General features: G+C 45.7%; 1 protein-coding gene across 2 annotated transcripts; it reads right to left on the bottom strand.

The window, feature by feature from the left end:
- Positions 1-25,116, bottom strand: OPRL1 (opioid related nociceptin receptor 1). 2 transcript variants are annotated; one of them, XM_083447581.1, is made up of 4 exons: positions 24,973-25,116; positions 24,158-24,410; positions 7,673-8,028; positions 1-1,808 (listed from the first exon to the last, which is right to left on the bottom strand). In XM_083447581.1, the coding sequence occupies exons 2-4, from the start codon at positions 24,376-24,378 to the stop codon at positions 1,285-1,287; spliced, it is 1,101 nt and encodes a 366-aa protein (XP_083303707.1). In that variant the 5' UTR covers positions 24,379-24,410; positions 24,973-25,116; the 3' UTR covers positions 1-1,284. The 2 variants fall into 2 exon arrangements, with proteins under 2 accessions (XP_083303707.1, XP_083303708.1); XM_083447582.1 differs by having other exon boundaries at positions 24,173-24,410.
- Positions 25,117-25,779: the final 663 nt, after the last annotated feature.

Raw genomic sequence — 25,779 nt, 5'->3', positions numbered from 1 at the left:
CATAGCTAGTAGCCATTGATAGCATTGATCTGGCTTTCCAAGCCATTCGACAGTTACTTGGCTGTGATCCACCAAGACAGGGGTCGCCACGAGTTCCTATGAGTCGACAACGCAGCACTTTGGATTCCCTGTTTTCACGCCCATAATGAACCTGAAACATTTGTTCTTTCCACATTAAGACACTTGAATTGGTTTAATTGACTAAATGCTTCATCTCGGGTTTCCATCAGGAAACCTGCCTGGAATCCACATTGCAATATGAAAGGATAATTAGATTTAAGCAGCCCTCGGCTGTATGCTTGTCCTTAGGTACTCGCTAGGCATAAGCACAGCAGCTGCTGCAGTTTATTGTACAGGGAGTACATGGAGCAGTCGTAGGGAGGGGAGTGAGCTCATCTCTTCATTTTTCATCCCTTCAGTCGCCACTGATCAAACTGATGCTTTGCATCTCAATGATGTCCCTTGATTTCATTCTAGCCATGCCCGTCCGTGGCTTCTGTTACTGCTGCATTGCGAAAAAACCTCCCTGGGTACATTAATCAAAGTGATTAATATTTATCATCGCAGCCTCTCAGGTTGCTCACTAGAGAGATTTTGCAGATGAAGCGAGGGTGCACTTTATATATATATTAAAAACAAACAAACGCAAAAGAGATTGCATTCTCCAACACCAAGTAGGTCTTTATCCTGTATCCATGCACCCATCCACTGAAGGCTGCATGAAGAGATCCTTCTGGATCTCCCTTGCTCGAGGCAGAAATGAACGGTGCAAGATGCACCATCGTGTTCTCATGAACATTTTGGGGAAATTGTTCCCTCTCAACGCCATTCTGGCCTGTAGCTCCAATGAAGCTTCATTTTTAGAGCACATAGGAAATCCCCAGGCAACGCTTTCTCAATTGATTCCCTGCCTGATGATCTGTTGAAGTCACTCAAGCTGTACATAGTGGTGAAATGTTCCTTGCCCACGTTTCGGCATTGCCTCCTTCGTTTCAAAACAAATTGTTTCTCTCTGTGTGTGCGTGCAAGCAAGCGAAGTCTACAGGACCTGTAGCCTTACAGAATCCAAGAGGCATAACCAAATGCAGCCTTTAGAGGGAAAGAAGAGTGTCAATCTGAGGTCACTTTTCTATATCATGGTGAAACTGGTGCTCTCATACGTTCCTCCTCCTGGCTGCCTGTGGGCCAAAACGGACTTCAAAGAGCTGTTATCTGAGTCAACTCCGACGTGGGGGTCGTCGGGCTTTGCTGGCTGACAGGTACCATAGGGATTTCCACGCCTAGTCATGCGGGATTGTTAGTCCCATCTGAGTTCTTGCAGGCATAAGCCACATCCTTGGCAATACTGCACATGCGGTTGGACATCTGCAACTCCTTTCTGAAGGCAGATGGGAAGCAGAACTTCTTGAAGCAGGTCTTAAAGTTCTCATCCAAGAAAGCGTAGAGCACTGGGTTCAGGCAGCTGTTGGTGTAGCCCAGGGCGGTGCAAAAGTACAAGATGGCCAGCTTGAACTCGTTGTCAGCTTTGGCCCCAAGGCAGCGGACCAGGACAAAGATGTGGACGGGGGTCCAGCAGATTATGAAAACAGCCACCACCACCAGGACCAGACGAGCGATGCGGCGGAGGTTCCTGTCCTTTTCCTTTGATCCAGAGAGAACGCGGACGTTCTTCAGGCGCCTGATCATGAGGCTGTAGCAAATGGTGATCACCATGACGGGGATCATAAAGGAGAAGAGGAATATGCAGATCCCAAATATTGGATCCCAATAATTCACAGGTTCGGGGAGTCTGATCAGGCAGTCGATCTCTGCAGAGGCAAAAAAAGGAAAGAAAGGGTTTGGCCATGAAAAGAAAGTTTGTTATAGGGAGAGAGATTCAAAACACACTGTGACAATAGGGGCATTTATAATCTTGGGGTGGAAGAGTATTACAATCTGCAATGATACCATCTGAGTGTAAAGAACTGAATCTACTAGGAATTCTTTGGGGTCTCAGCTTTCAGTGTGAGGATGTCTGTCCAGGGAGCTGGGCATGTTTAGCCTGGAGAAGAGGAGGTTAAGGGGTGATATGATAGCCATGTTCAAATATATAAAAGGATGTCACATAGAGAAGGGAGAAAGGTTGTTTTCTGCTGCTCCAGAGAAGTGGACACGGAGCAATGGATCCAAACTACAAGAAAGAAGATTCCACCTAAACATTAGGAAGAACTTCCTGACAGTAAGAGCTGTTTGACAGTGGAATTTGCTGCCAAGGAGTGTGGTGGAGTCTCCTTCTTTGGAGGTCTTTAAGCAGAGGCTTGACAACCATATGTCAAGAGTGCTCTGATGGTGTTTCCTGCTTGGCAGGGGGTTGGACTCGATGGCCCTTGTGGTCTCTTCCAACTCTATGATTCTATGATTCTATGATTCTATGATTCTATGATTCAGATAAAGGGAAGTAATATTACACCTCTCTTCTGCCTTGGTCAGACCATACATGGAGTCCTGTGGCCATTTTTTGGACACCACAATTTAAGAAGGATATTGACAAGCTAGAATGTGTGCAGAGGAGGGTGACCAAGATGATCAAGCCTTATGAGGAACGGTTGAGGGAGTTGGGTATGTTTGGCCTGGAAAAGGGGAGACTGAGAGGAGATATGATAGCCATCTTCAAATACCTCAAGGGCTATCACGTGGAAGATGGAGCAAGCTTGTTTCCTCCTGCTCTGGAGAATTCACCCAAATCAATAGATTTAGTCAGAAAGGAGATTCTGAATAAACATCAGGAAGAACTTTCTGACAGGAAGAGCTAATCAACAGTGAAACAGAAGGTAATGGACTCTTCTTCCAGGGTTTCAGGCAGCAGTCTCTTCCAGTCCTACCTGAAGATGCCGGGGATTGAAACTGGGACCTTCTGCATGCATTCCTTTGAACTATTGTCTTCCCCCAACCCCAAGCGACTCTCAACAGTCCCATAATATGGCTGACACCCACCAAATCTGGAACATTTGCCGTGATAATCACTGTGTTGTAGTTCTTCTTGGCCAGCCACTTTCTCTTAACTTACTTTGCAGGGTTGTTGAGAGAACAAAAGAGGAGAGGGAAAGAAAGCTACATATTCCACGCTGAGCTCCATGGAGGAGTGCTGGGATATAACAATAACAATAGCAATAATAACAATAATAATAATACCCCATCCATCTGACTGGGTTGCCTCAGTTACTCTGGGCAGCTTCCAACATAGTACAGTATACAAAAACACAACAACAACACAATTGAACACCACACATTAAAATCACCCCAATGCAGGGCTGCCTTCAGATGTCTGTGGAAGGATATGAATGTTATCAATAATTTTCAGGGAGCTAGGTAGACACACAGGCACACCCAGGGATGAAATTTAGCCAATGAGCAGCAAGAGGACTAATCCACAGGCAAGTGGAACATCTGATGTTTTGGGCTTCATAAGCACTTGAACAAGTCTTCCCTTCCACCTTAATTCCCCCAATTGTTCTGGGAGCTCAGGCGATATGTCATGGGTGGCATTAAAACCCCAGCCAAGCCCATGTAAGCTCAAGATTACTCAGAGTTATTTCACACTTGGCAGGCAGTCAGGAAAGGGCCCCTTGAGTCTTACTAGTGAGCCCGGAAGATTCTTTTGGTTTTGTAACTTGTTGTCATGCCCAGAATTGGGAGGGGGTGCTGGCTGGCTGGGCTGGAGTGACGTCTCTTTGCTAAATTTGCTGACAGGTGGACTAATAACTTCGCGGCGCTCTGCTTTGGGGTTCTTCTGAAGATGCCGTGCTTTGCATAGAGATTTCCACTGCTGCATTTAAAAAACGATTCCAGCTCCATGCATCTGAAGCAAAGCTGAAATGGATTTTTACCATCTCCAAGCAAAATGCCCCCCAGACAATGCCAAGGTGTGGGGCAGCCACCCACAACCTGATGCCCTCTAGAATTTCAGGACTACAGGTCCCAGCAGTCCCAGTCAGCTGCAGTGGTTGGAGATGATGGGAGATGTAGTCCAAAACATCTGGAAGGGACCAAGTTGGAGGAGGCTGATATATGGAAATGTACCTGGGAAACTGAGATGAAAGTACCAGGTGGGGGAGAAATTCAGTTCGGTTTGCATTTGAATGCCAAGCCCCCTATTTTGCAGTTCCCGAAACAAACGCATGAGCTGGAACACATTTATCTTTCAAAATTAGCCCTTTTCGAAATAATGGGATTCAGTTCTCCAGCTGAATAACATGAACTGAAATGTGCCTATATTTGTGGAAAATACGAAGAAAAATGCTTTCTAGGGAAACGTGTTTGCAAACAAAAGGTGTATATCCATAGAAATTCACATGAAGATGCTGATGGATTTTCATGAAAGCTCACCCTAGATGCAAGCTGAAATGGAATGGTTTAAGACTGGGAAAATGATAAACTGAGAGAAAATGAAATTGGCAGATTCATCCATCATCCTAGATGAGCGGGTGGTTGTTGCTCATCCCTAGACATCCATAGTCTTTCCTGACCTTTCCCTTCTAGCCTGTTAGACATTGCTTTTAAGCATCACCATTTAAGACAAAACACAAAATTAATTATACAGTGGGCGAATTGATCCAAAATTCAATTGATGCAAACAAAAACAAACAAAAACCCTAACACTGCATGATAACATTGGAAGAATGTGGAAGTTCTCTGCTAAGACATTTCAGCTTGAAAAATTGGAGGGTGGCAAGGCTTCCCCCCAGTTTACCTGACGCTGCTTTCATTCCCTGATTTGCAGTTCTATCGTTAGCATTCTGTTGTGGCCATTGGGTCTATTGTCAGTCTCTGCCTCCGATTCTTTAATCTCTTTCAACGTCTGGCTCATAAGATGGAGCCTCTTGATGACTGTTTGGTGGTCTTCCGGAGGGAGATTCCTAAAGGAGCTGAGAAAATCCTCTTCCAAAGGATTTACAGAGTGCTCAGATTCCTGAAGATGGTTGTCTAGAGGAATCGGCTGTTCCTTTTGCCTCACTTGGTTATTTTGATGCTGGGCATGATCCTGCGAATTCAACTCAGGCATGTCTGTTTCCTCCCCACCTGTCAACTTTTTTTTTGGTGATGTCATTACTTCCATTGGGGTTCCAGGCTTTGGTTTTGTGGGCCCCTCTGAAGCACCAGTCCTCATGTTACATAAGGGTGCAACAATAGAATTGTAAAATACCCAGGTTGGTGATACGGAAGGGGGGGGGCATGTCTTCTTCACCTCCTTCTTTGCTACAATATATCCATTTATTTCCAATTGTCAATGACAAAAGGGACAAAAATCTATAAAATTCATAGAAAATCAACGTGCCAATTTGCTCAATTTCTCTAGAACTCCATGACACCTTCCCTGTCCTCCATAATCCCTCAAGCAAGGTGTTAAGACCCTAATCCTGTCAAATCACTCTGCCTGGCATTTCCTCTGGGCAATGCCAGGTGGCAGACTATGCATACATGGACCATTGTCTTCTCATCACCGGTACTCAGGATGTGCTTATCTACGCATATCTCCAGCTCTGCATATTCCCCCCTCCCTCCTCCATATGTTAATTCTGTGTAACCCAACCTCTTCTTAATATATTCATGATGTAATCTGTGTAACCCAACCTCTTCTTAATGTATTCATGATGTAACTGGGATGTATTTTGCACTGTATTCTGGGACATGGAGGGAAGTTTCAAAAGTTCATGTCACCCCTTTCTCGCTGTTCAATCTCGCCTTGAACCTTGTTGCACAATAAACATGGATCTTCTGCAGTTTGCTCCTCTCTGACTGAACTCATTTTCCTCCGCAGGGACCCGCGGACTTAGTCCGACGAGCTGGGTGGCAGAGCAGCCTCGCACCCAGATTTTGCCATAACATTGGAAAAACTCCTCTGCTTGACAATCTGAATTTCAGCTTGTGAATCAGTGAGGGCAGTCTAGTAGAGGGAAAAGTTTACATAAATTTGTTGGATTTGGTTTGTGGTATTCAAGGGTTCAGTCCCAACTAAGTCGCTCTCTGTAAGTCCAATGTGATTTGCAGTTGTGCCAGGACTCTTACCAAAGGCTGGCAGCTGAGATTTTTATGTTCTCCAAATGCGCCTTAGATCGAGGCCATGATATTTATGTATGGCAGGAGGGAGGGAGGAGCCTCAAAAAATTGCCCAAACGCCCCACTACCATCACACACACCTTTGAAGATTGCAAAATGGGGGAGGGGGCATTTTGATCCAAATGCACACATACACACACCTTCTGAGTGATATGCATTGCAAAATTGGATGGGGGCATTTTGGTGTGTGTGTGTGTGTGTGTGTGTGTCTATAGTGAGTGGTCTATATATTGCCGGCAGCTGATTCTACATAGTGAATCACTACAAAAATATATTGCTGCACCTAAGTTTACCAGCCAACCCCATCAGAGCCATTTTACAACAAAGTACTATTTATCTACAGATAGATGAATTTGAAGTGTTTGTATAGTCTGAAAAGCAAAGCTGAAAGTCACAGAAGGTGGAGGAAACAATGAAAGAAAGGAATGCCCTTTCTTGTGACTTTCTTATCTCCAGAAAGTACCTATATCCCTACGAGTGCATCATCTTTTATTATTTCTGGTAGATTTCTCATTCCTTGGGTAGGAAGTCACTCATTTAGCTCAATCACCAATAAATTAAGAAATATCCAGGCAATGAGAATTAGTCTTTGAACCACAGCTGAAGGCCTTGCTGCCAACAGTTTTTGGCTATTTGGTGCCTTCTGGATGTTCTGGATTTTAATTCCCATCAGCCTAGCCAACATGGCCAATGGTCAAGGATGATGGGTATTGTAGTCCAGATCATCTGGAAATGATGTTCTAGTCTTTTTCCCCAGCCCAATATCGAGTGGTTTGAACCACCTTGCATTTCCTAATGACCCCAACATGAAAACGTACCTTTTTCAAACCTGCTGCACGCTGGGTCTATATTTTTACCAGGTTGGCAAAGGCTGGCATAAGTTAAAGGTCCATGTGGCAGTTATGCATTTTAAGAAAATATTGGGGAGCATTCATTTTACTCAGAGTAGAGCTGTTGAAACTGATGAACCAAAGCTGGATTGAATCCAACTCGTTTGCTACCAGTGCAATCCTAGCCATGTCTACTCATGCATAAGTCCCCTTGAATCCAACGAGGCTTACTCCTGGGAAAAGTGGTGTTTAGGTTGCAGCATGAATGAAGAAGCAAGTTTATACATTTTAATAAAAAGGTAAAGGACCCCTGACAGTTAAGTCCAGTCGCAGACGACTCTGGGGTTGCGGTGCTCATCTTGCTTTACAGGCCAAGGGAGCCGGCGTTTGTCTGCAGACAGGTTTCCGGGTCATGCGGCCAGCATGACTAAGCCGCTTCTGATGCAACGGAACACCGAAACCGGAGCAGCACATGGAAGTGCCGTTTACCTTCCTGCCAGAGCGGTACCTATTTATCTACTTGCACTTTTTGGTGTGCTTTCAAACTGCTAGGTTGGCAGGAACTGGGACCAAGCAATGGGAACTCACCCCATCGCAGGGATTCGAACCGCCGACCTTCCGATCGGCAAGCCCAAGAGGCTCAGCGGTTTAGACCACAGTGCCACCCACCACCCCACAGATTTTAATAATTACCTTTTGAAACAGACAGCCCATCTTGCATGCTTAACATATTTCATTTCACTCACCGTCGTTTTCGTTCTCGGTCGATCCCATCACCATCACAGGAATACCAAAGACAGAGGCCAAAGCCCAAATACAGACGTTGACAACTTTTGCCTTGTGGGGTGTGCGGATATCCAGGGCCTTGATGGGGTGGCAGATGGCAATATATCGGTCCACGCTCATCATCGTCAGCGTGAAGGTACTGGTGAACATGTTATAGTAGTCGATGGAGATGGCAATCTTGCAGAGAGCGTTTCCAAATGGCCAGGAACCTAAGAAGGTATCGGTGCCTTGGAAAGGCAAAGTTATCAGGCACAAGGTATCAGCCAGGGCCAGGTTAAAGATGTAGATGTTGGTCGCCGTCTTCATCTTGGTGAACCTAGTGCAAGGAAGACGCAAAAAAAAACAGCTGAACGGGTCTGATTTTCAGTGCGACATTTTAAAACTCTACTTTCTTTTTTTTTAAAAAAAAATCTTGTTTCAAGGAATTGCAAAACCATTGCATTATGTATTGGCCAAGTTCAATACATAGAATCATGGAATTGTAGAGTTGGAAGGGACCCCAAGAGTCATCTAGTCCAACCCCCTGCAATGCAGGAATCCTGGCCCCAGGCTTTGAACCACTGACCTTCTGGTTAACAGCCAGATACACTGACCCACTGCACCACCTGGAGAGTAATTTGCTAAGCTCCCGCCTTTCAAAATCCAACAGCCTCCACAATTAGGAATGTTGGAAGCAAAATCCGTTTCAGATTGTTGCAAACAGATTCCAACTAGGATGGGTTGGGAGAGCAGCAGAGACACATTCTCAGTTCATTATCAACCTATTAGACATCCAGAGAGATCTTACTTAGCTCCAGTGGAAATTTCCATGTTCCTTTCACACACGCAGAGCCATTTTCCATTTCAATGTACAATTAAATAATTATACTTAACCATGTCCTGATTTTAAAGTATTATACTTTCCTTTTAGGTATTCTCCACAACTGTGCTAATTTGCCATTGTTCGGCGATACCTGAAAAAGTCTTTCAAGCTTCAGTATTTAAAGATTCATTTATTTATTTTAAGATGCAGCGATTTCAGGATTACACTACGATCGCAAATGCTCTCGTTCCTCTTCAGCTTCCTGATGGCGGTTTAGGCGTGCAGCTACCAGATGAATCTAGGCGTGCATGTTGCTAAAATAATACAAGCACACAGCCAGTTATTTACTATTAAGTTAATCTTTACCATTGTTGGGGAAAACAGCTAAAAATATTTCCAGGTGTGAGTGCGTGTGTGAAGGGAAAGGGCTCATTGACTCCAGAATAAGGGCCGATCACTGCATCCATATATTTAAGCACAGAGGACTGCATGAGTCATCAGGCAAAAAAACTCGCTCAGTGGATGTGTTGGTCCAGAGAAAAGAGCATGTATATAGTTCAGTGACAGAGGACATGTTTTGCACGTAGAAAGTTCCAAATCCAATCCCCAGCAACTCCAATTAAGAAGATTTCGTGTGGCAGGGTTGAGCCAACTGGGCTGAGTCACCATGGCAGGTCTGCCGCCACCGCATGACGTACGAAGACTGCGGGAAGTGCCCCCCTGCTGCCAGAACCAAATCCTCCCCCATTGGGTCCCATTGCTGCTGCTAAAGAAACAGCCAACAGGGACTGGAGCTGCCGGTTCCATGCCTAAACTAGCTGGCTTTGCCATTTTAATTCAGGGGAAAGCCATACCTCAGTGGCGCAGCATCTGCTTTGCATGCAGCAGGTCCCGGGTTCCATCCCCAGCACCCCCAGGTCAAGTGAGGAACAAGCTCTGCCAGAAACCCTGGAGAGCTTCTGCCAATCAGGGTAGGCAATACTGATGTAAGGGACTGGCTGGATGAGGAAGAGTACTGGGTAACGCCTTCCCAAGAGCCCCCCACGGATGAAACAGAAGACAATGGCTTAGACCCCGAGTCGTGGTGGTGGGTGTCAGGGGTCCAGGTTCCCAGCTTCATAAAACAGTAAGCATAGGTAATTAGAAGGCGGGTTTATTGCAAAAACAAACAGATAGCTCCAGATGGCTCTGACAAAGCCTCCAGCATCATTACTCAAGATGACCCTTCTGAAGACTCCTTCCGGTGTCCACAGAAGATATTGAACTTACGACTCTTACATCTCTTGTTTTGCTTCCTGTCTAGCAGCCCTCCCATTCACTGACTCTTCGGACTTAGTGGGTCAACTCCAACCTCCAACTCCTCTGAGAGGCTGAGTCTATTTGTGCCTTTTTGTGCTTCCTGTGAGCTTCTTCTGTGTTCTAGCCTGCTCTCAGCTCCTGCCTTATCAGTCTGCCCGTCAAGGTTAGAAAGAGCCGAAGTCTGCAGCTGCTGGCTATCCCTTGCCTGACTATAACATCTAAGCCTCTCTGTTCCTGGCTGCTTTCTGCAGTTGGCTTCAAACCTTCGCTTAGAACTGGCTCATTCCTGACAGTGGAACACTGGGGAGCAGTCTGGGGAAACGATGAGCAGGGAGGTAATAGAAGCTGGGGGGTTGAGCGATCAAGGTGGGTCAGGTGAAGGAGGCCCTTCCAGGACAGGTGTAGAGGCAAAGAGTCACAGTGTGAGTGCAGACTCAGAGAGGAGTCAGAGGTTGCCATTGCTACCCAGCAGAAGAGGAGGAGGAGGAGGAGGAGAAGTTTGGATTTGATATGCCGCTTTATCACTACCCAAAGGAGTCTCAAAGCGGCTAACATTCTCCTTTCCCTTCCTCCCCCTCTGTGAGGTGAGTGAGGCTGAGAGACTTCAGAGAAGTGTGACCAGCCCAAGGTCACCAAGCAGCTGCATGTGGAGGAGTGGGGAAGCGAACCCAGTTCACCAGATTACGAGACTACCGCTCTTAATCACTACACCACGCTGGCTCTCAGAGTCCCAGTCCTGCTGGTTTTCCTTGCCCTTTGACACTTTGCTCAAGGAGAGTCCTGCACGTTGCTGAGCAATGGGCCAGACAGGCCCAGAGGAGGAGCCCCCCCCCCTCGAGGCAGCATTTTCTGCTTGGGATGGATCCAGAGTGAGAGCCTAGAAGGGGAAGACAGGCCCAGTGGTCAGTCTCAGCAATGTCTCCAGCTGAATAAGATGAGCCAGAGGAACTCTGCTGTGTCGTTACTTTCTGTGAATAGAAGCTTTTTGTGCCTCATGTTCTTTCCTGCCCTGTGGATGGCCTGTGCTTGCCTGACAGCTCCTTGACGACTGAGCTAGGTGTACCCCATGTTCCTAATGGACTCCTAGGTTCCTAATTACTCCAGCCCTGTGTATATCAGGTCCGGCATATTTGAAGCAGCTGGGCCAGTAAGGTCAGGCACGCTGCCTGGGGCTGGAATCATTGGTATTGCCAAACTACCACATCACCGCTGCCAGGTGAGCAGGCACACAGACTGCCTGCCCACAGCAGAAAGCAGCTCAGTGGGGTGACCCATTGATGGCATGGCTCACTGGGGATCCAGGCCTTGCACCTGAACTCCCCACCACTGCTCTCTTAATGATGAGGATGCATAATTATCCTTGATTATCCTGACATTTGCATAGCCTCTGTATCAGTGTGAGACGAAGTCAGAGTATGTGTGAAAAAGTCAGCATTGTGTGGAAGAAAAGGATTTCAGCAAGTGTTGTTTCATAACAACCTGCACCTGCTGAAATGCCATCTTCTGCATCATCTTTTGCATGTAAGCCCTGTGACCAGACAGCAAAATAAAAAAAAATGAGAATCATTGCACCAGCACTGAATCTTGTTGCAGCAAAATCCCAGAGGCCAAGAACTGAGAAGTCCAACTTTATCCAGCATCTGTCACCCTATCCATGTAACCGATATACAAATTGTGTTGATTACATGCAACTTGTTGTTGTTGTTTAGTCGTTTAGTCGTGTCTGACTCTTCGTGACCCCATGAACCAGAGCACGCCAGGCCCTCCTGTCTTCCACTGCCTCCCGCAGTTTGGTCAAACTCATGCTGGTAGCTTCGAGAACACCATCCAACCAACTACATGCAACTAAAACATGCCAATTAGCACAGTCTCTCTTGCTTCTGATATTCTTTAGATGCGCCGTTCATTGCAGAACATGTTGTCTGTGCTTGATCTAAATAAACAAGCGAGGCTTTTTGCACCAGTCCGTCCAGATATGGGCAAGCTAATCTAGGATTCTCTCGCTTTATCACCAGCCGTCAACACATATTTGAAAGCTGGATAGGCTGACCTGTAATGGCTCACAGAGCTAAATGGTTTGACCATGTCTCAACATCGGTTTGGGTGTCATAAGGCAGCTCTCTCTAAATTGCAAAGCGGGATGGAAGGGATTTTTCCTTTCCTGGTGGTGAAGGAGATTATGAAGTTTTAGGACAATTGCTGAGTAGTTTCATTATTTTTTATTAAATGTATGTACAGCCCCTCATCACAGGGTGGTTTACAGTATAGAAACAAAAAATACATAACACCAACAACAACAAAAAGTGGCTCATGCAGTAGAAATTTTAGTATATGCTTTGATAGCTAGAAATGCGAAGAGATGTAAAAACTGAATATAAATGTGGAAGGATATTGTTAGAAGCCGTGCTTTTTCTGGGGGGGATACAGGGGGACACATACCCTCAAACATTTTGTGAATCTTTGTACTTTTGTCCAGTTACTGTATTTATTTTTCCCGATTCGAACTATAAAATGGTGATTTTCTTGAGTCAAAATGAGAGTACCCCTAAACATTTTTTTTAGGGGGGAAAAAAGCACTGGTTAGAAGAATCTGCTTAGGCTGCATTAAGAATGTTCCAACACATGTTGTGCGTTTGAGAATAGATCTGCTCAATTTTGCACCCCCTTGGCTCGGCACCCTGAGTGGGGGAACTGCCCGTACCACCCTAAATCTGGCGTTCCCACCTGAATCCACAGTTGGACATCTTTTGCAGAAGGAGTTTGCCTCTTCCCTGACTTGTGGATGTGTGCTTCACTGCCCTGTCGATACTCCTATATATAGCATGGCTTTTGATTACTCTGCACAAAGACATCGACTCAGTGCTAATTACATTTGCATTTGACTTGCTCCAGTTGCCTGTTGCAACTATGTGTCTGTGCATAAAGAGTGAGATCCAAAGAAAAACGAAAGGCATGGGAGCACTTTGATGGGCTTCTGATAATGTATTTGCCTTGCCTTGCACTCAAATTTAATTTAATTTTATCCCTCCTATGTGCAGCGAATTTCTTTTTGGTCATCATTAGAGATCAGATTATTGGAAGAATATTAACTTCATTTGTCTCTGTTTTCCTGCTGCCCACTTCCCACATCTGCTGCCTGTTTTCCTTGGAGGTCAGTTAATATGGAGGCAAGAAAACCATTCTTCCTAAAGAGAAACGAGGCCATGGCCCAGTGTTCTCTGCTGCCTTGGTGGGGCATGAACACAATCATGATTACACTAAATACTTTGTAGACCAGAAACCCCACACCAGGGGCAGTAGGTCCTAGTTTGCCACCTGAGATGAAATAGAAAGGTGGGTTAAACCACAGAGCCCAGGACTTGCCGATCAGAAGGTCGGTGGTTCGAATCCCTGTGACGGGGTGAGCTCCCGTTGCTCGGTCCCTGCTCCTGCCAGCCTAGCAGTTCAAAAGCACGTCAAAGAGCAAGTAGATAAATAGGTACCACTCCGGCGGGAAGGTAAATGGCATTACCATGCGCTGCTCTAGTTTGCCAGAAGCGGCTTAGTCATGCTGGCTACAGGACCCGGAAGCTGTACGCCGGCTCCCTCAGCCAATAAAGCGAGATGAGCGCCACAACCCCAGAGTTGGCCACAAGTGGACCTAATGGTCAGGGGTCCCTTTACCTTTACCTTTACCCTCATCCCATTGGATGCTTCCCTTGCCTGTGTCATGTGGTGGGGCCCATGAAGCAGTGGAGACAGTGGTTCTGGTGAGATTTCAGTGAGATACCCCAGTGGGGTAGATACATATTTATAGGACCCACCCTGCTTTTGTGATTGTTAGGTTGTTTTCAACTGTTTCAATACAGTGGTGCCTTGGTTCTCAAACTTCATCTGTTCCAGAAGTCCATTCCAAAAAAAACCAAGGTGCGCTTTCCCATAGAAAGTAATGCAAAGGGGATTAATCCATTCCAGCAATTTAACATGAATTTTACTATCTAACGAGAACATTGATCCATAAAATGAAAGCAATAAACAACGTACTGCAGTCACACAATCAATCAATCAGTAGCTATACTGGGTTCTACAGAGTCACAAAAACAAAACAAAAAAGCCGCAAGAAAAGCAAAGTAAATAGCAAAAACTGACAGACCTCGGCGTAACACTCAAAACAGAAGTGGGGCACTCAAATCGGAAGCGTAACACTCAAAACGGAGCATGTTCAGCTTCTGAAAAAAGTTCGCAAACCGGAACACTAACTTCCGGTTTTGCAGTGTTTGGGTTCCAAGTTGTTTGAGCACCAAGGCCTTTCAAATTTCAATGGCACCCTGGCCAGAATCTGATCACAGTCACCCCGGCAGTCGCCTTCAATTCAATTCACTATGTCATAGTTACGACACCCTGCAGCGCCCCCAAAGAATTGATGCCCAGTGCGACGGATCCAGACATGCTGCCCTAAATCCACCTCTGTTGGGAGCATAGCTGTCAACTTTTCCCTTTTCTTGCGAGGAATCCTATTTGGAATAAGGGAGTTTCCCTTAAAAAAAGGAAACAGTTGACAGTTATGGTTGGGAGGCATGGGAAACTCCATTTCTCACACTTCCCATTGCACCCAGGCTCTAAAGATGGGGCTCATTGCTCTCTTTTTCAATCCTCCCTGCTGCAGTCCCTCTTCTTTGCCCTGGCAAATTCAGGGAAATTAGTGTGGAGGGTTAGCACAGAGGTCCAAGAAGCCTTGGCGGTACTGCCGTTCTCTGAAGAAACCTTAGAGAGACCCTCATTGGATATTTAAAGATACCCGGGTGGCGCTGTGGGTAAAAGCCCCAGCGCCTAGGGCTTGCCGATCGAAAGGTCGGCGGTTCGAATCCCCGCGGTGGGGTGCGCTCCCGTTGTTCGGTCCCAGCGCCTTCCAACCTAGCAGTTCGAAAGCACTCTCGGGTGCAAGTAGATAAATAGGGACCGCTTACTAGCGGGAAGGTAAACGGCGTTCCGTGTGCGGCTCTGGCTCGCCAGAGCAGCGATGTCACGCTGGCCACGTGACCCGGAAGTGTCTCCGGACAGCGCTGGCCCCCGGCCTCTTAAGTGAGATGGGCGCACAACCCTAGAGTCTGTCAAGACTGGCCCGTACGGGCAGGGGTACCTTTACCTTTACCTTATTGTTTTTCAGTCTGGTGTGCTTCAAGTTGGACCAGGCGTACATGAGCCTAAGTTATCTCCACGGAGGGCGAAGCGAGAAAACCTTTCACAAATGTGTTCCGTTTCATTCCAAACGCACGCAGGGCTGAGAAAGGCGAGTGGCGAGAGAGAGGCAAACAATCACACAGCTACCCAGCACGTCATTGCAGAATAATTTTGAGCAATGCCTCTCAGCAGGAGCATTCATCAGCCGGCGAGCTGCTTTTATTGCTGCTCTCAAATAAGGATATTATAAATGGAAGGCAGGGAGAGGAGAACGAAGCCAACAGATTTGGAAATGCAGAAGAATGGGTGGACGGGTTGATCTGGAGATAAAATGCACACACACACATACACACATCTGAAATTTACCCTCTCGGTTTAAGAAAGCATGTAAGGTTCCTGGAGAATGTAACCCCCCACAGTGCATAACTACAGACAAGTCTCAGGATATTTTTTTTATTTTTAAGAACCCCCCCCCCCCCGGAGGCTAAATGATGAGAAGAAGGAAAAACAGAATACTGGAAGAACTGCCTTCTACCTGCTACCAAAGGAAGATTAACAGGTAGTGAGCAGGGATCAAGACTCCCTGAGTGCTTCCATTTAATTACTTCTCAGAAGTATGAATTGTGCGGATGATTGACTGGGCTATTAAAAATAGACATCTTCTTAGCCAAAGAAGAAGAAGAAGAGGAACTAATATGAAGGAATGGGCAGAACTGTCACTTTCAATTTCACATTTTCTCCATCTTAAATTCAGTTACCCACATCTCTGCATCAGTTTGAGATTGGAAAGGTGAAAAAATCCTCTCAAAAATATGCCGGCATTTGAATGCACTTTTCTCTTGCAGCCAATTTGCCTTCAAATACATTTTGCAATGTCTTCTTCACTCGTCCTGATTGTATGTTTATTTTAATAATAACAATAATAGTAATAAATTTGCCTTCAAATACATTTTGCAATGTCTCCTTCACTCGTCCTGATTGTATGTTTATTTTATTTTAATAATAACAATAATAGTAATAAACTTTTATTTGTATCCCACCCACCCCGACCAAAACTGGGTTCGGGGTGACTAACATCAAATATATAACATTGGTATAAAATGAAACAATCATTAACTAACCTCCTAAAAACAAGTCAGGATCAAATTAAAATCTAATTATATGGCTTTCTGCAGGATTTGGATTCCGCATGGATTTTATTTTATTTTATTTTATTTTATTTTATTTTATTTTATTTTATTTTATTTTATTTTACTTTACTTTACTTTACTTTACTTTATTTTATTTTATTTTATTTTATTTTATTTTATTTTATTTTATTTTATTTTTTAAAAACTCTAAAATAACCCCCCTCCCAAATTGCTTTGGGGCTGAATCTGGGGTGGGTCAGGGGGTCCCTGGGTGGGCCCAGAGAAAGTTAGCCTGATTCAGGAGCACCAGATTGAGGCTATGGGATGGATGGATGGAAAGGAGCTGTGCACAGACCTAGTAATCACTCATTCAACTGATTGCACCAAAGGCTGCCTTTCTTGCAGTGTTTTGTCAGTGCACGCAAGCACGGTGGTAAGATAAGAGAGGAGGAAAGACACAAATGAACTGATGGAACCCAACGCTGCAGTGAACTGGTTTAGCTTAGATAGGGGTTAGAGAGTCGGACGACAACATGGGAGATCAGAGTTCAAAAGCCGATTTGGGTGACCTCAGGACACCAAACTGGGAGTAGTAGCTAATGCCACAGAAGATAGAATTGGGATTTAAGATGAGTTTAACAGATTGGAGAACTGGGCCCAAGCTAACAAAATTAATTTCATTAGGGACAAGTGTAAGGTTCTTCACAAATATAAGACACCCGGCTTACTAGCAGTACATGTGAAAAGGATCATGGGGTCTTGGTGGACCACAAGCTGAACATGAGTCAACAATGTGATGCAGGAGCAAAAAGAAGCTACAGTGGTACCTCGGGTTAAGTACTTAATTCGTTCCGGAGGTCTGTACTTAACCTGAAACTGTTCTTAACCTGAAGCACCACTTTAGCTAATGGGGCCTCCTGCTGTTGCTGCACCGCCGGAGCACAATTTCTGTTCTCATCCTGAAGCAGAGTTCTTAACCTGAAGCACTATTTCTGGGTTAGCGGAGTCTGTAACCTGAAGCATATGTAACCTGAAGCGTATGTAACCCGAGGTACCACTGTAATGCTATTCTAGGCTGCATCAACAGGGAAGTTTTTAATGTGTAATATTTTAGTGTATTTTTGGTTTCTATGGAAGCTGCCCAGAGTGGCTGGGGTACAAATAATAAATTATTATTATTATTATTATTATTAATTTATTTATTTATTTAGTATTCAAGATCAAGGGAAACAACAGTACCACTCTATTCTGTCTTGGTCAGATCACACCTGGAATACTGTGTCCAGTTCTGGGGACCACAATTTAAGAAGGATGTTGAAAAGCTGGAACGTGTGCAGAGGGGGGCAACCAAGATGATCAAAGGTCTGGAAACCAAGACTTAGGAGGAATGGTTGAAGGAGCTGGTTATGTTTAGGCTGGAAAAGAGGAGACTGAGAGGAGATCTGATAACTACTGTGGAAGAATGGTTCTTGAAATTTATGGATTTGGCTGAGATAGCAAAATTGGTGTGTTTAATTAGAGAAAAAATCACTGTTGACTTTTATTAATGATTGGAATCCGCTTATGGACTTTTTGTGCAAAAAAAGGATAATGTGCTTGTGATATCTGGGTTTGAAGACTGAAAAAAGGAGCAAGGAGTTTGCATAAGTCCAGAAAGCTGATAGACAGACAATTGGAAGTATTTTCTTTTTCTTTCCTTTCTTTTTCTTTCTTTTCTTTTCTTCAGTTTTTATGTTAACTCTTGTATATATATCACTTTTTGTTACATTTTTTTAAAGCTTTAATTTTTTAAAAAATAGCATTCGAAAAGACGAGATGGAGAAGAGCTATGACAGCCATCTTCCAATATGTAGAAGGCTGTCACATGGAAGATGGAGCAAGCTCGTTCCTCCTGCTCCAAAGATTAGAACCCAAACCAATGGTTTCAAGTTACAAGAAAGAAGAAGGAGGAGGAGGAGGAGGAGAAGAAGAAGAAGAAGAAGAAGAAGAGTTTGGATTTGATATCCCGCTTTATCACTACCCGAAGGAGTCTCAAAGCGGCTAACATTCTCCTTTCCCTTCCTCCCCCACAACAAACACTCTGTGAGGTGAGTGGGGCTGAGAGACTTCAAAGAAGTGTGACTGGCCCAAGGTCACCCAGCAGCTGCATGTGGAGGAGCAGGGAAGCGAACCCGGTTCACCAGATTACGAGACTACCGCTCTTAACCACTACACCACACTGGCTGTTTAGTGTTTCCGACTAAACATCTGGAGGAACTTTCTGACGGTAAGAGACGTTTGACAGTGGAACACTGTCTTAAGTGCTAACCCTCTTTCTATAAATCACTTCTCAACTGTCCTCTCCAATGCCTATAGAACCAGCCCCCTCCCCCGCCTTAGAAGACAATTCCAGCTACATCAGGCCAATGGGCCACCTGGCCGGGCACCCTGTTCTCACAGTGGCCAACCAGGTATCTGTGGGAAATGCACAACAAAGACCTGAACACAACAGCTTTCTCTCCAGCAGCACTCTCCAGCAAAGGGTCTTCAGAGGACAACTCTGCCATTCGTTGGCCGTCATAAAACAGCAATGAGAATTTCAACAAGTAAATACAGTGGTACCTCGAGTTACATACGCTTCAGGTTAACCCAGAAATAATACCTTGGGTTAAGAACTTTGCTTCAGGATGAGAACAGAAATCATGCAGCAGCGGCACGGTGGCAGCAGGAGGCCCCATTAGCTAAAGTGGTGCTTCGGGTTAAGAACAGTTTCAGGTTAAGAACGGCCCTCCGGAACAAATTAAGTACTTAACCCGAGGTACCACTGTAAATACATGATAAATTATCAATAACCTAATCAGCCGCTTTGCAAGAAAAGCGTTTGAAAAATAATGATCACAAACTGATGCAGAAATGTGGAGAAACTAATTTAATTGGAAAAAGGAGAAACAGAGAGGTAAAGGTAAAAGACCCTGGATGGTTAAGTCCAGTCAAAGGCGACTCTGGGGTTGCGGCGCTCATCTCACTTTCAGGCCAAAGGAGCCGGCGTTTGTCCACAGACAGTTTTCCGGGTCATGTGGCCAGGAGGACTAAACCACTACTGGTGCACGGAGGACCGTGACGAGTGCCAGAGCGCACGGAAACACCTTTTACCTTCCCACCACAGCAGTACCTATTTATCTACTTGTACTTTGACATGCTTTCGAACTGCTAGGTTAGCAGGAGCTGGGACAGAGCAATGGGAGCTCACCCTGTCATGGGGATTCGAACCGCCGACCTTCTGATCAGCAGGCCCAAGAGGCTCAGTGGTTTAGACCACAGCGCCACCCGCATCCCGGAGAGGAAACCAGTGTTGACAGACATACACGTCCCTAGGATGACCTGGTCAGCTCACGCCCCCCTCTGATACGTTCCTGTTCCCCAGCCCCACCAGCATCCACACAACTGAGGAGAAGATCTGCTCTAGCTTAGGAGAGTCCATGCATGTTGATTGCACCTGGTTCCAAACCATGAAGAAGATGGAACAAGTATGTTTTCTGCTGCTCCAGAGGGCGGGGCCCAAACTAATGGATTCAAATTGCAAGAAAGGAGATTCCAACTAAATATTAGGAAGAACTTTTTTTCTGGTAAGAACCAATGGAATAGACTCCCTTGGTGGACTCTCCTTCACTGAAGGTTGGCTGGCCTTCTGTTAAGGATTCTTCAGCTTTGATTCTCGCATTGCAGGGGGTTAGACCAGATAATAATAATAATAATAATAATAATAATAATAATAATTTATTATTTGTACCCCGCCCATCTGGCTGGATTTCCCCAGCCACTCTGGGCGGCTTCCACAGAGACCAAAAATACACTAAAAAGTCACACATTAAAAACTTCCCTGAACAGGGCTGCCTTCAGATGTCTTCTGAATGTCATGTAGTTGTTTATCGCTTTGACATCTGAAGGGAGGGCGTTCCACAGGGTGGGTGCCACTACCAAGAAGGCCCTCTGCCTGGTTCCCTGTAGCTTTGCTTCTCGCAATGAGGGAACCGCCAGAAGGCCCTCGGCGCTGGACCTCAGGGTCTGGGCAGAACGATGGGGTTGGAGACGCTCCTTCAGGTATACTGGGCCGAGGCCGTTTAGGGCTTTAAAGGTCAGCACCAACACTTTGAATTGTGCTCGGAAACGTACTGGGAGCCAATGTAGGTCTTTCAAGATGACATTTGAGTTCTCTTCCGACTCTACAATTCTATGATTCTATGATTTTAATCATCTAACTTAACTGCCCAATGGTTGTGGCCCTAGTGGACTGAATTTATGTTAGGGTTGAGTCCATTTGCAGGTGACCTAGGACCTCTGAGTAGAGTTGCCATATATATTTCAAAAAATTGTTGAGCTTTCCCCCCCCCCAGGAATACCTGGAAAAAACACCAAAAAAATCTAGACATATGGCAGCCCTACCCCTCAAAGACTGTGCTATTTGCTACTTCTTCTCTGTCAGATGGGCAGCAGTTGGGTAGATGAGGCTTCCTTTCCTACTCATGAAATTCTAATTCCACAAGGTGTAGAAAAACTGAATACTGAATTGGAAAATCCAGTTAGCCTAAAATAGAATGGGGAAAACTGTAAATAAGGTATGGATGACATAATCGTATTATTATTTTACAGAATTTATGTACTACTGGATTGTAATGAAACTCATAAGCAGGTTACCAAAATAAAAAAATGAAATGATCAATAAAACACAGTTTAAAAACAGGTATTTTAAATACAGGTAGGTAGCCGTGTTGGTCTGCTGTAGTCGAAACAAAATAAAACAAATTCCTTCCAGTAGCACCTTAGAGACCAACTAAGTTTGTTATTGGTATGAGTTTCGTGTGCACATGAAAGCTCATACCAGTAACAAACTTTGTTGGTCTCTAAGGTGCTACTGGAAGGAATTTGTTTTATTAGGTATCTTTAAATCATCCAAAAGATAATTAAAGTCAACAACAGGTATTCTTATTTTTTAAGTGTTTTAATCTCAACTTCTACATGTATAGAAGTTGTATAGGCTTACCCAGGGGTCATCAAACTTTTTCAGCAGGGGGCCACTCCACTGTCCCTCAGACCTTGTGGGGGGCCAGACTATATTTTTTTTGGGGGGGGGGAATGAACAAATTCCTATGCCCCACAAATAACCCAGAGATGCATTTAAAATAAAAGCACACATTCTACTCATGTAAAAACACGCTGATTCCTGGACCATCCGTGGGGCGGATTTAGAAGGTGATTGGGCCAGATCCGGCCCCCGGGCCTTAATTTGCCTACCCATGGGCTTACCTAAACAAAAACCTTTTCAGCAGGTGCTGAAAAGTGTATAATGAGTACACACACCTGATTCAATAAGCAGGGAGTTCTGAAACAGTGCCACTTCCACAGATAAAAGTGGTTGAGATCCTTCAAACAAGCTGGTCTGAAGTGGTTATGCACTTTCTTTGCTAACAGTAACACGTTGAACTTGTCTTCATAACTCTGTTGAGAAAGCTCAGTCAGCAGACCATGAGACTCTTAATCTCAGGGTCGTGGGGTCATGTGGTCATGGGGTTGAGCCCCATGTTGGGCAAAAGATCCCTGCATTGCAGGAGGTCAAACTCGAAGACCTTCATGGTCCCTTCCAACTCTTCAGTTCTTTGATTCTATGACTTACATACACACTGATGTCCAGCACACTTCTGGGCCTAATTCAAAGGAAAGCCCTAAATGACTTGGGACCAGGTGACCTGAAGGATCATCTCCTCCCACAAGTAGCTGTCTGGATCCTGAGATTAACTTCAAAGTCCCTTTTCCTGGCTCCCCACCAAGTGAGGTACAACAGGTGTCTACAGGAGAAAGGGCTCCTAAGTGGTGGCCCCTCGGTTATAGGATGCCCTCCCCAAAGAGTCTCTCCTGCCACCTTCTTTGTGGCCTTTTTGGATTGTGAACCTGTAAATCCACAGACGTTTAGATCTGGTGCCTGCTTTCGAAGATGCTGTGTATTTCTTTATACCGTCTTACGCCTTGCTATAAAATGTTTACGTTTAATGTTTCCCCTGGATTTGCGTACTATTTTATTGTATTGGGGTTATCTAGAATTGTAATGTTTTATGGTTTGCAAGCTGCCCAGAGACCATTTTTTAATCTGGTGGCATATAAACAGTGATTAAAAAACCCAAATAAAGAATGCATTTTCAGTTCCTTCGGTACATTTATGCTTCCCCTGTCCCCAACATGGGAAAAAAACCCACTGTCAACCACCAACACCCCACAGAAAACCCAGTCTTGAACTGACTGTGTATATATCTTTGCATCATGTTCCATTTTGCACTCTGTGTTTTACCCATGCACAGGACATCATTGTATATATATCAAACACCCCACAGCAAGAATTTTGAGGCAACGGTGTGAATAGTTGCATCAAGAGTTCCTTTTCTTTTCTTTTTTGCAGTGTTTTATGACTGCATCAGTAATGAAAATTTGATGCAATTGAAATGATGGAATGGGCACCTGCAGCAAACTCCAGTTCTGGAATTAATTTAAGAATTTTCTTCCTAAAGGTTTTTGTAATGGGCTGTGCACTATTGTGGCAACATATCATTACTAGGGGGAAGAAAACTAACCTGTTACATGAGGGTGACCATATGTTGATAGTACTTAAACATACATAATTGAAAACAGCAACAAGAGTATTTGAAAATGCAGCCGCGCGCATGGAATAAGAAAGCAAATCCAAGTTCATTCTCTTGTATATGATTGTAGCAGTGATGGCAATGTGAAAACATGGGTCCAAGCAGTTTTCCACTTGTCTTGGGTTTTCTAGGCATGAGTCCAAGTGGTTTTGCCTTTGCCCCACTGTGTCCCCCACCCACCCCCTAGAAATCCCACTCTTTAGTATTAAATGAGAGCAAGCATCAATCCAGAGAAAACCTGGTGGGTGTTTGCTCTGATCCAGCAGTAAACAGGGAGTTTTCCTGGGGGGGCAGGTTCTGGAGCAAGCGGAAGTGTGGTTGAGCCCTGAGACAACACTATCATATCCAGGGCCAGCCTATGACGCACATGCCCAAGCAGGGATTCGTACCCGAGTTTCCCATGTTCAAACAAAGCACCCCATCTCCTCACAATGATCACACCATTGGGGACCCCACATTGGATCATTCCAAGCCATTCCAATGCAGACAAATTGGCCTTCCAGAAAGTTACTCCAACCTGCCTCGACCTTCTGCCCTGTTTTGCAGATCTAAGCCACTTGTGACTTAGTCCTCAGTTCAAATCCATGGTGATGGGAAGTTTTGCTTCTGCACATGCTGAGCTGAAGCATTCCGTGCTCACCCACCCTAGAATGTTCGGTTACCTGTTCTTAATGCATGGTTGACCACATCTATGAATGCGAATATCAATCAATAGTAACAGTTTAACAAGGAGGTTTTCATACCTGTCTAACTCTGTGTTCCTTTCCCAACCTTTAATCTATTGATGATTAATGCCTACATGCAGCCTATATGCAACCCTTGCTTTGTCTTTGTGTTAACCAATCAGCAACAAGCACATACGTGGCAATGCTGTAATATTCAATAAAAGGGACTCTCTGAGACATGCTCGAGAGATGCCTCCCGTATGACACTTGTCACTCGTCTGTCGTTTATTTCAACCCAACACCATGGCAAGCACCCTAATAAATGAAGAACCCATTTGCTTATGAGGCTTTGCTTCAGCAAGCCACCCTTCTCTCATGCAGTCAGTCTCCATTCGCAATATGGATTTAATAACGCTGGCCTACTTTGCAGGCTTGCTGCAAGGATTAGAACAAGGCGATGCTACTGGGTGGGTTCTGGAGAGTCTGCACACACCTCATAAAAGCGACTGCTTCAAGTTGATGGCCTAGAAAAACCTCCATTCTCTGCTAGGAGACAGCGAGAGAAAGGAATCTAGCACATGCTCAGAGAAACCCTTGCCTTTATTGCCGTTTCTCGAAGGCCAGAGAAGAGATCCTCAAAGGTAAGTGGCGATGATCTCTCTGTCAAAGAGAGCCTTTCTCTGCGCATTCCTGGCTTAACCCACCTGCATGCTTGGCTTACCTGATGATCACATACATGACGGAGCAGTTCCCCACCAGCCCCACGATGCAGACGATGGAGTAGACGATGACAATTGTGACCTTGATGCCCATGGGCAGGAAGCCATCTGCTGTCCCATTGTGGAACCACTCGCCCAAGCTGAGGTTCCAGAGGGACGAGTCGTTGACCAGCTTCCTCATATAGTAGACATCCTCCGCTTGGATGTGGAGGAGGGGGTCCATGCTGGATGCGGCAAGGTGGGAGCAGCGAAGCTCTGGAGGTGCAGAGAGGGTAGGGAGGAGACGACACGGGGTTAATCGCGATAACCCAGATTTCTGGCACAGGGGGCAAGATTATTTTGGCCTGAGGAGGGAATGCAGCATCCCTGCAAAGGCGCTGCATGCGTGCTAATCACATCACGCCTTTCTAACCCGCTTGGAGAAGGAGGTCTGCCAGGGAGACTTTGAAAGGCACTTGCAGCTGGATTTAAGACAGCCGCCGCCGCCGCCGCACGCCCCTTTGCACAAAGAAAGAGGCTGCAGATCGGCAAGACACCCTCCCCCCCCCCTTTTCCGTGCATGCAGGGAATAATCCATCGCCTGCACTTGCTTTCTGCTGCAGAGAGACCTTCCCTCGCAACGTTGGCAGGTGAATGATCGCAGAATGCAAGGCTGTAGGGCTGGAAAGGGGGAGGGAGACTTTTCTTAAAAGCAATTATCTGGGAGAAAGCATCATGCACGATTTTGTTGCGAAAGCTGCATCAGGTCCGGTCCCCCGAACCCCAAGAAAAAAGAACCCAACACCAGGTTAACTTCAAAGGACACCTTCCCGCTTACCTTGGGGAACACGTCCTCTTTCCTGGAACGCGGGTCTTCGGGGGTGGGTGGTCTTTGCTTTTCAGCAGCGCCGTGGCCCAGGCATGACGTCCCCTAGAAAGGAGTTGAGCGAGACAAAGCCGACCTAAAAGAGAGAACTCCCTCTCTCTCTCTCTCCTTCCTCTGAGGAGCTGAGGCTTCAGCAGCGATCTGGATGTGATGCGGAAGAAAAATCCAACTTGGAGAGGGGGTGGGGAAGGGGAGCGGGTTATGCCAAGAAGCGCAACACACACACACACTCAGAGGTTTCTAACCTAAGTGGGAGTGGAGGAAGGGAGCTGGCGGGGGGGGGGGGGGGGGAGAGAGAGCAGACTTGCTTTTGCTAGTCATCAGATGGGAAGGCTGGTCCAGCCACTGGGGCGGGCAAGATACTCGTTCCAACGCAGACCTGTCTGGCTTGCTGTTGGGGAGAGGAGAATCGGAGGAGAGAGGCTTCGATCAAAGCGTGGAACACCTGTGGGGGGTGGGTGGGAAGGGGCGCGGGGGGGGGCATTTCTCCTTCCCCTCTTCTCTCCCGGCTGCTGTGGCATCACCCGTCGTATCTCTGGATCAGTCTCGCCCAGCAAAGTTGGGGGAGCAGCGATGGTGGAGGCAGAGGACATGATCTCCTTTTGCCAAGTCGTGCAGGTAACCTGCTGCACACCTGCTTGGCAGTGCCTCAGGGCAGGGCTGGATAATGGAGACCTTTAGAGGCCCTAAGCACACACACATACACCCAAAAAAGATGTGATTTATTTTTTAAAAAAGAACAATACTAAACCACAAACT

Source organism: Podarcis tiliguerta (assembly GCF_965153285.1).
Source record: "Podarcis tiliguerta genome assembly, chromosome: 6".
Lineage (NCBI taxonomy): Eukaryota > Metazoa > Chordata > Lepidosauria > Squamata > Lacertidae > Podarcis > Podarcis tiliguerta.
This window is presented reverse-complemented; position numbering and strand designations above follow the sequence as displayed.

Bases quoted from the DNA above. Each gene is read 5' to 3' on its own strand.
- OPRL1 (XM_083447581.1), bottom strand. From the start codon at position 24,378: ATGGACCCCCTCCTCCACATCCAAGCGGAGGATGTCTACTATATGAGG. The intron at 8,029-24,157 runs GTAAGCCAAGCA...TCCTTGCACTAG, and splicing joins GTCATGTATGTGATCATCAG to GTTCACCAAGATGAAGACGG. The intron at 1,809-7,672 runs GTGAGTGAAATG...TTGCCTCTGCAG, and splicing joins GACCGAGAACGAAAACGACG to AGATCGACTGCCTGATCAGA.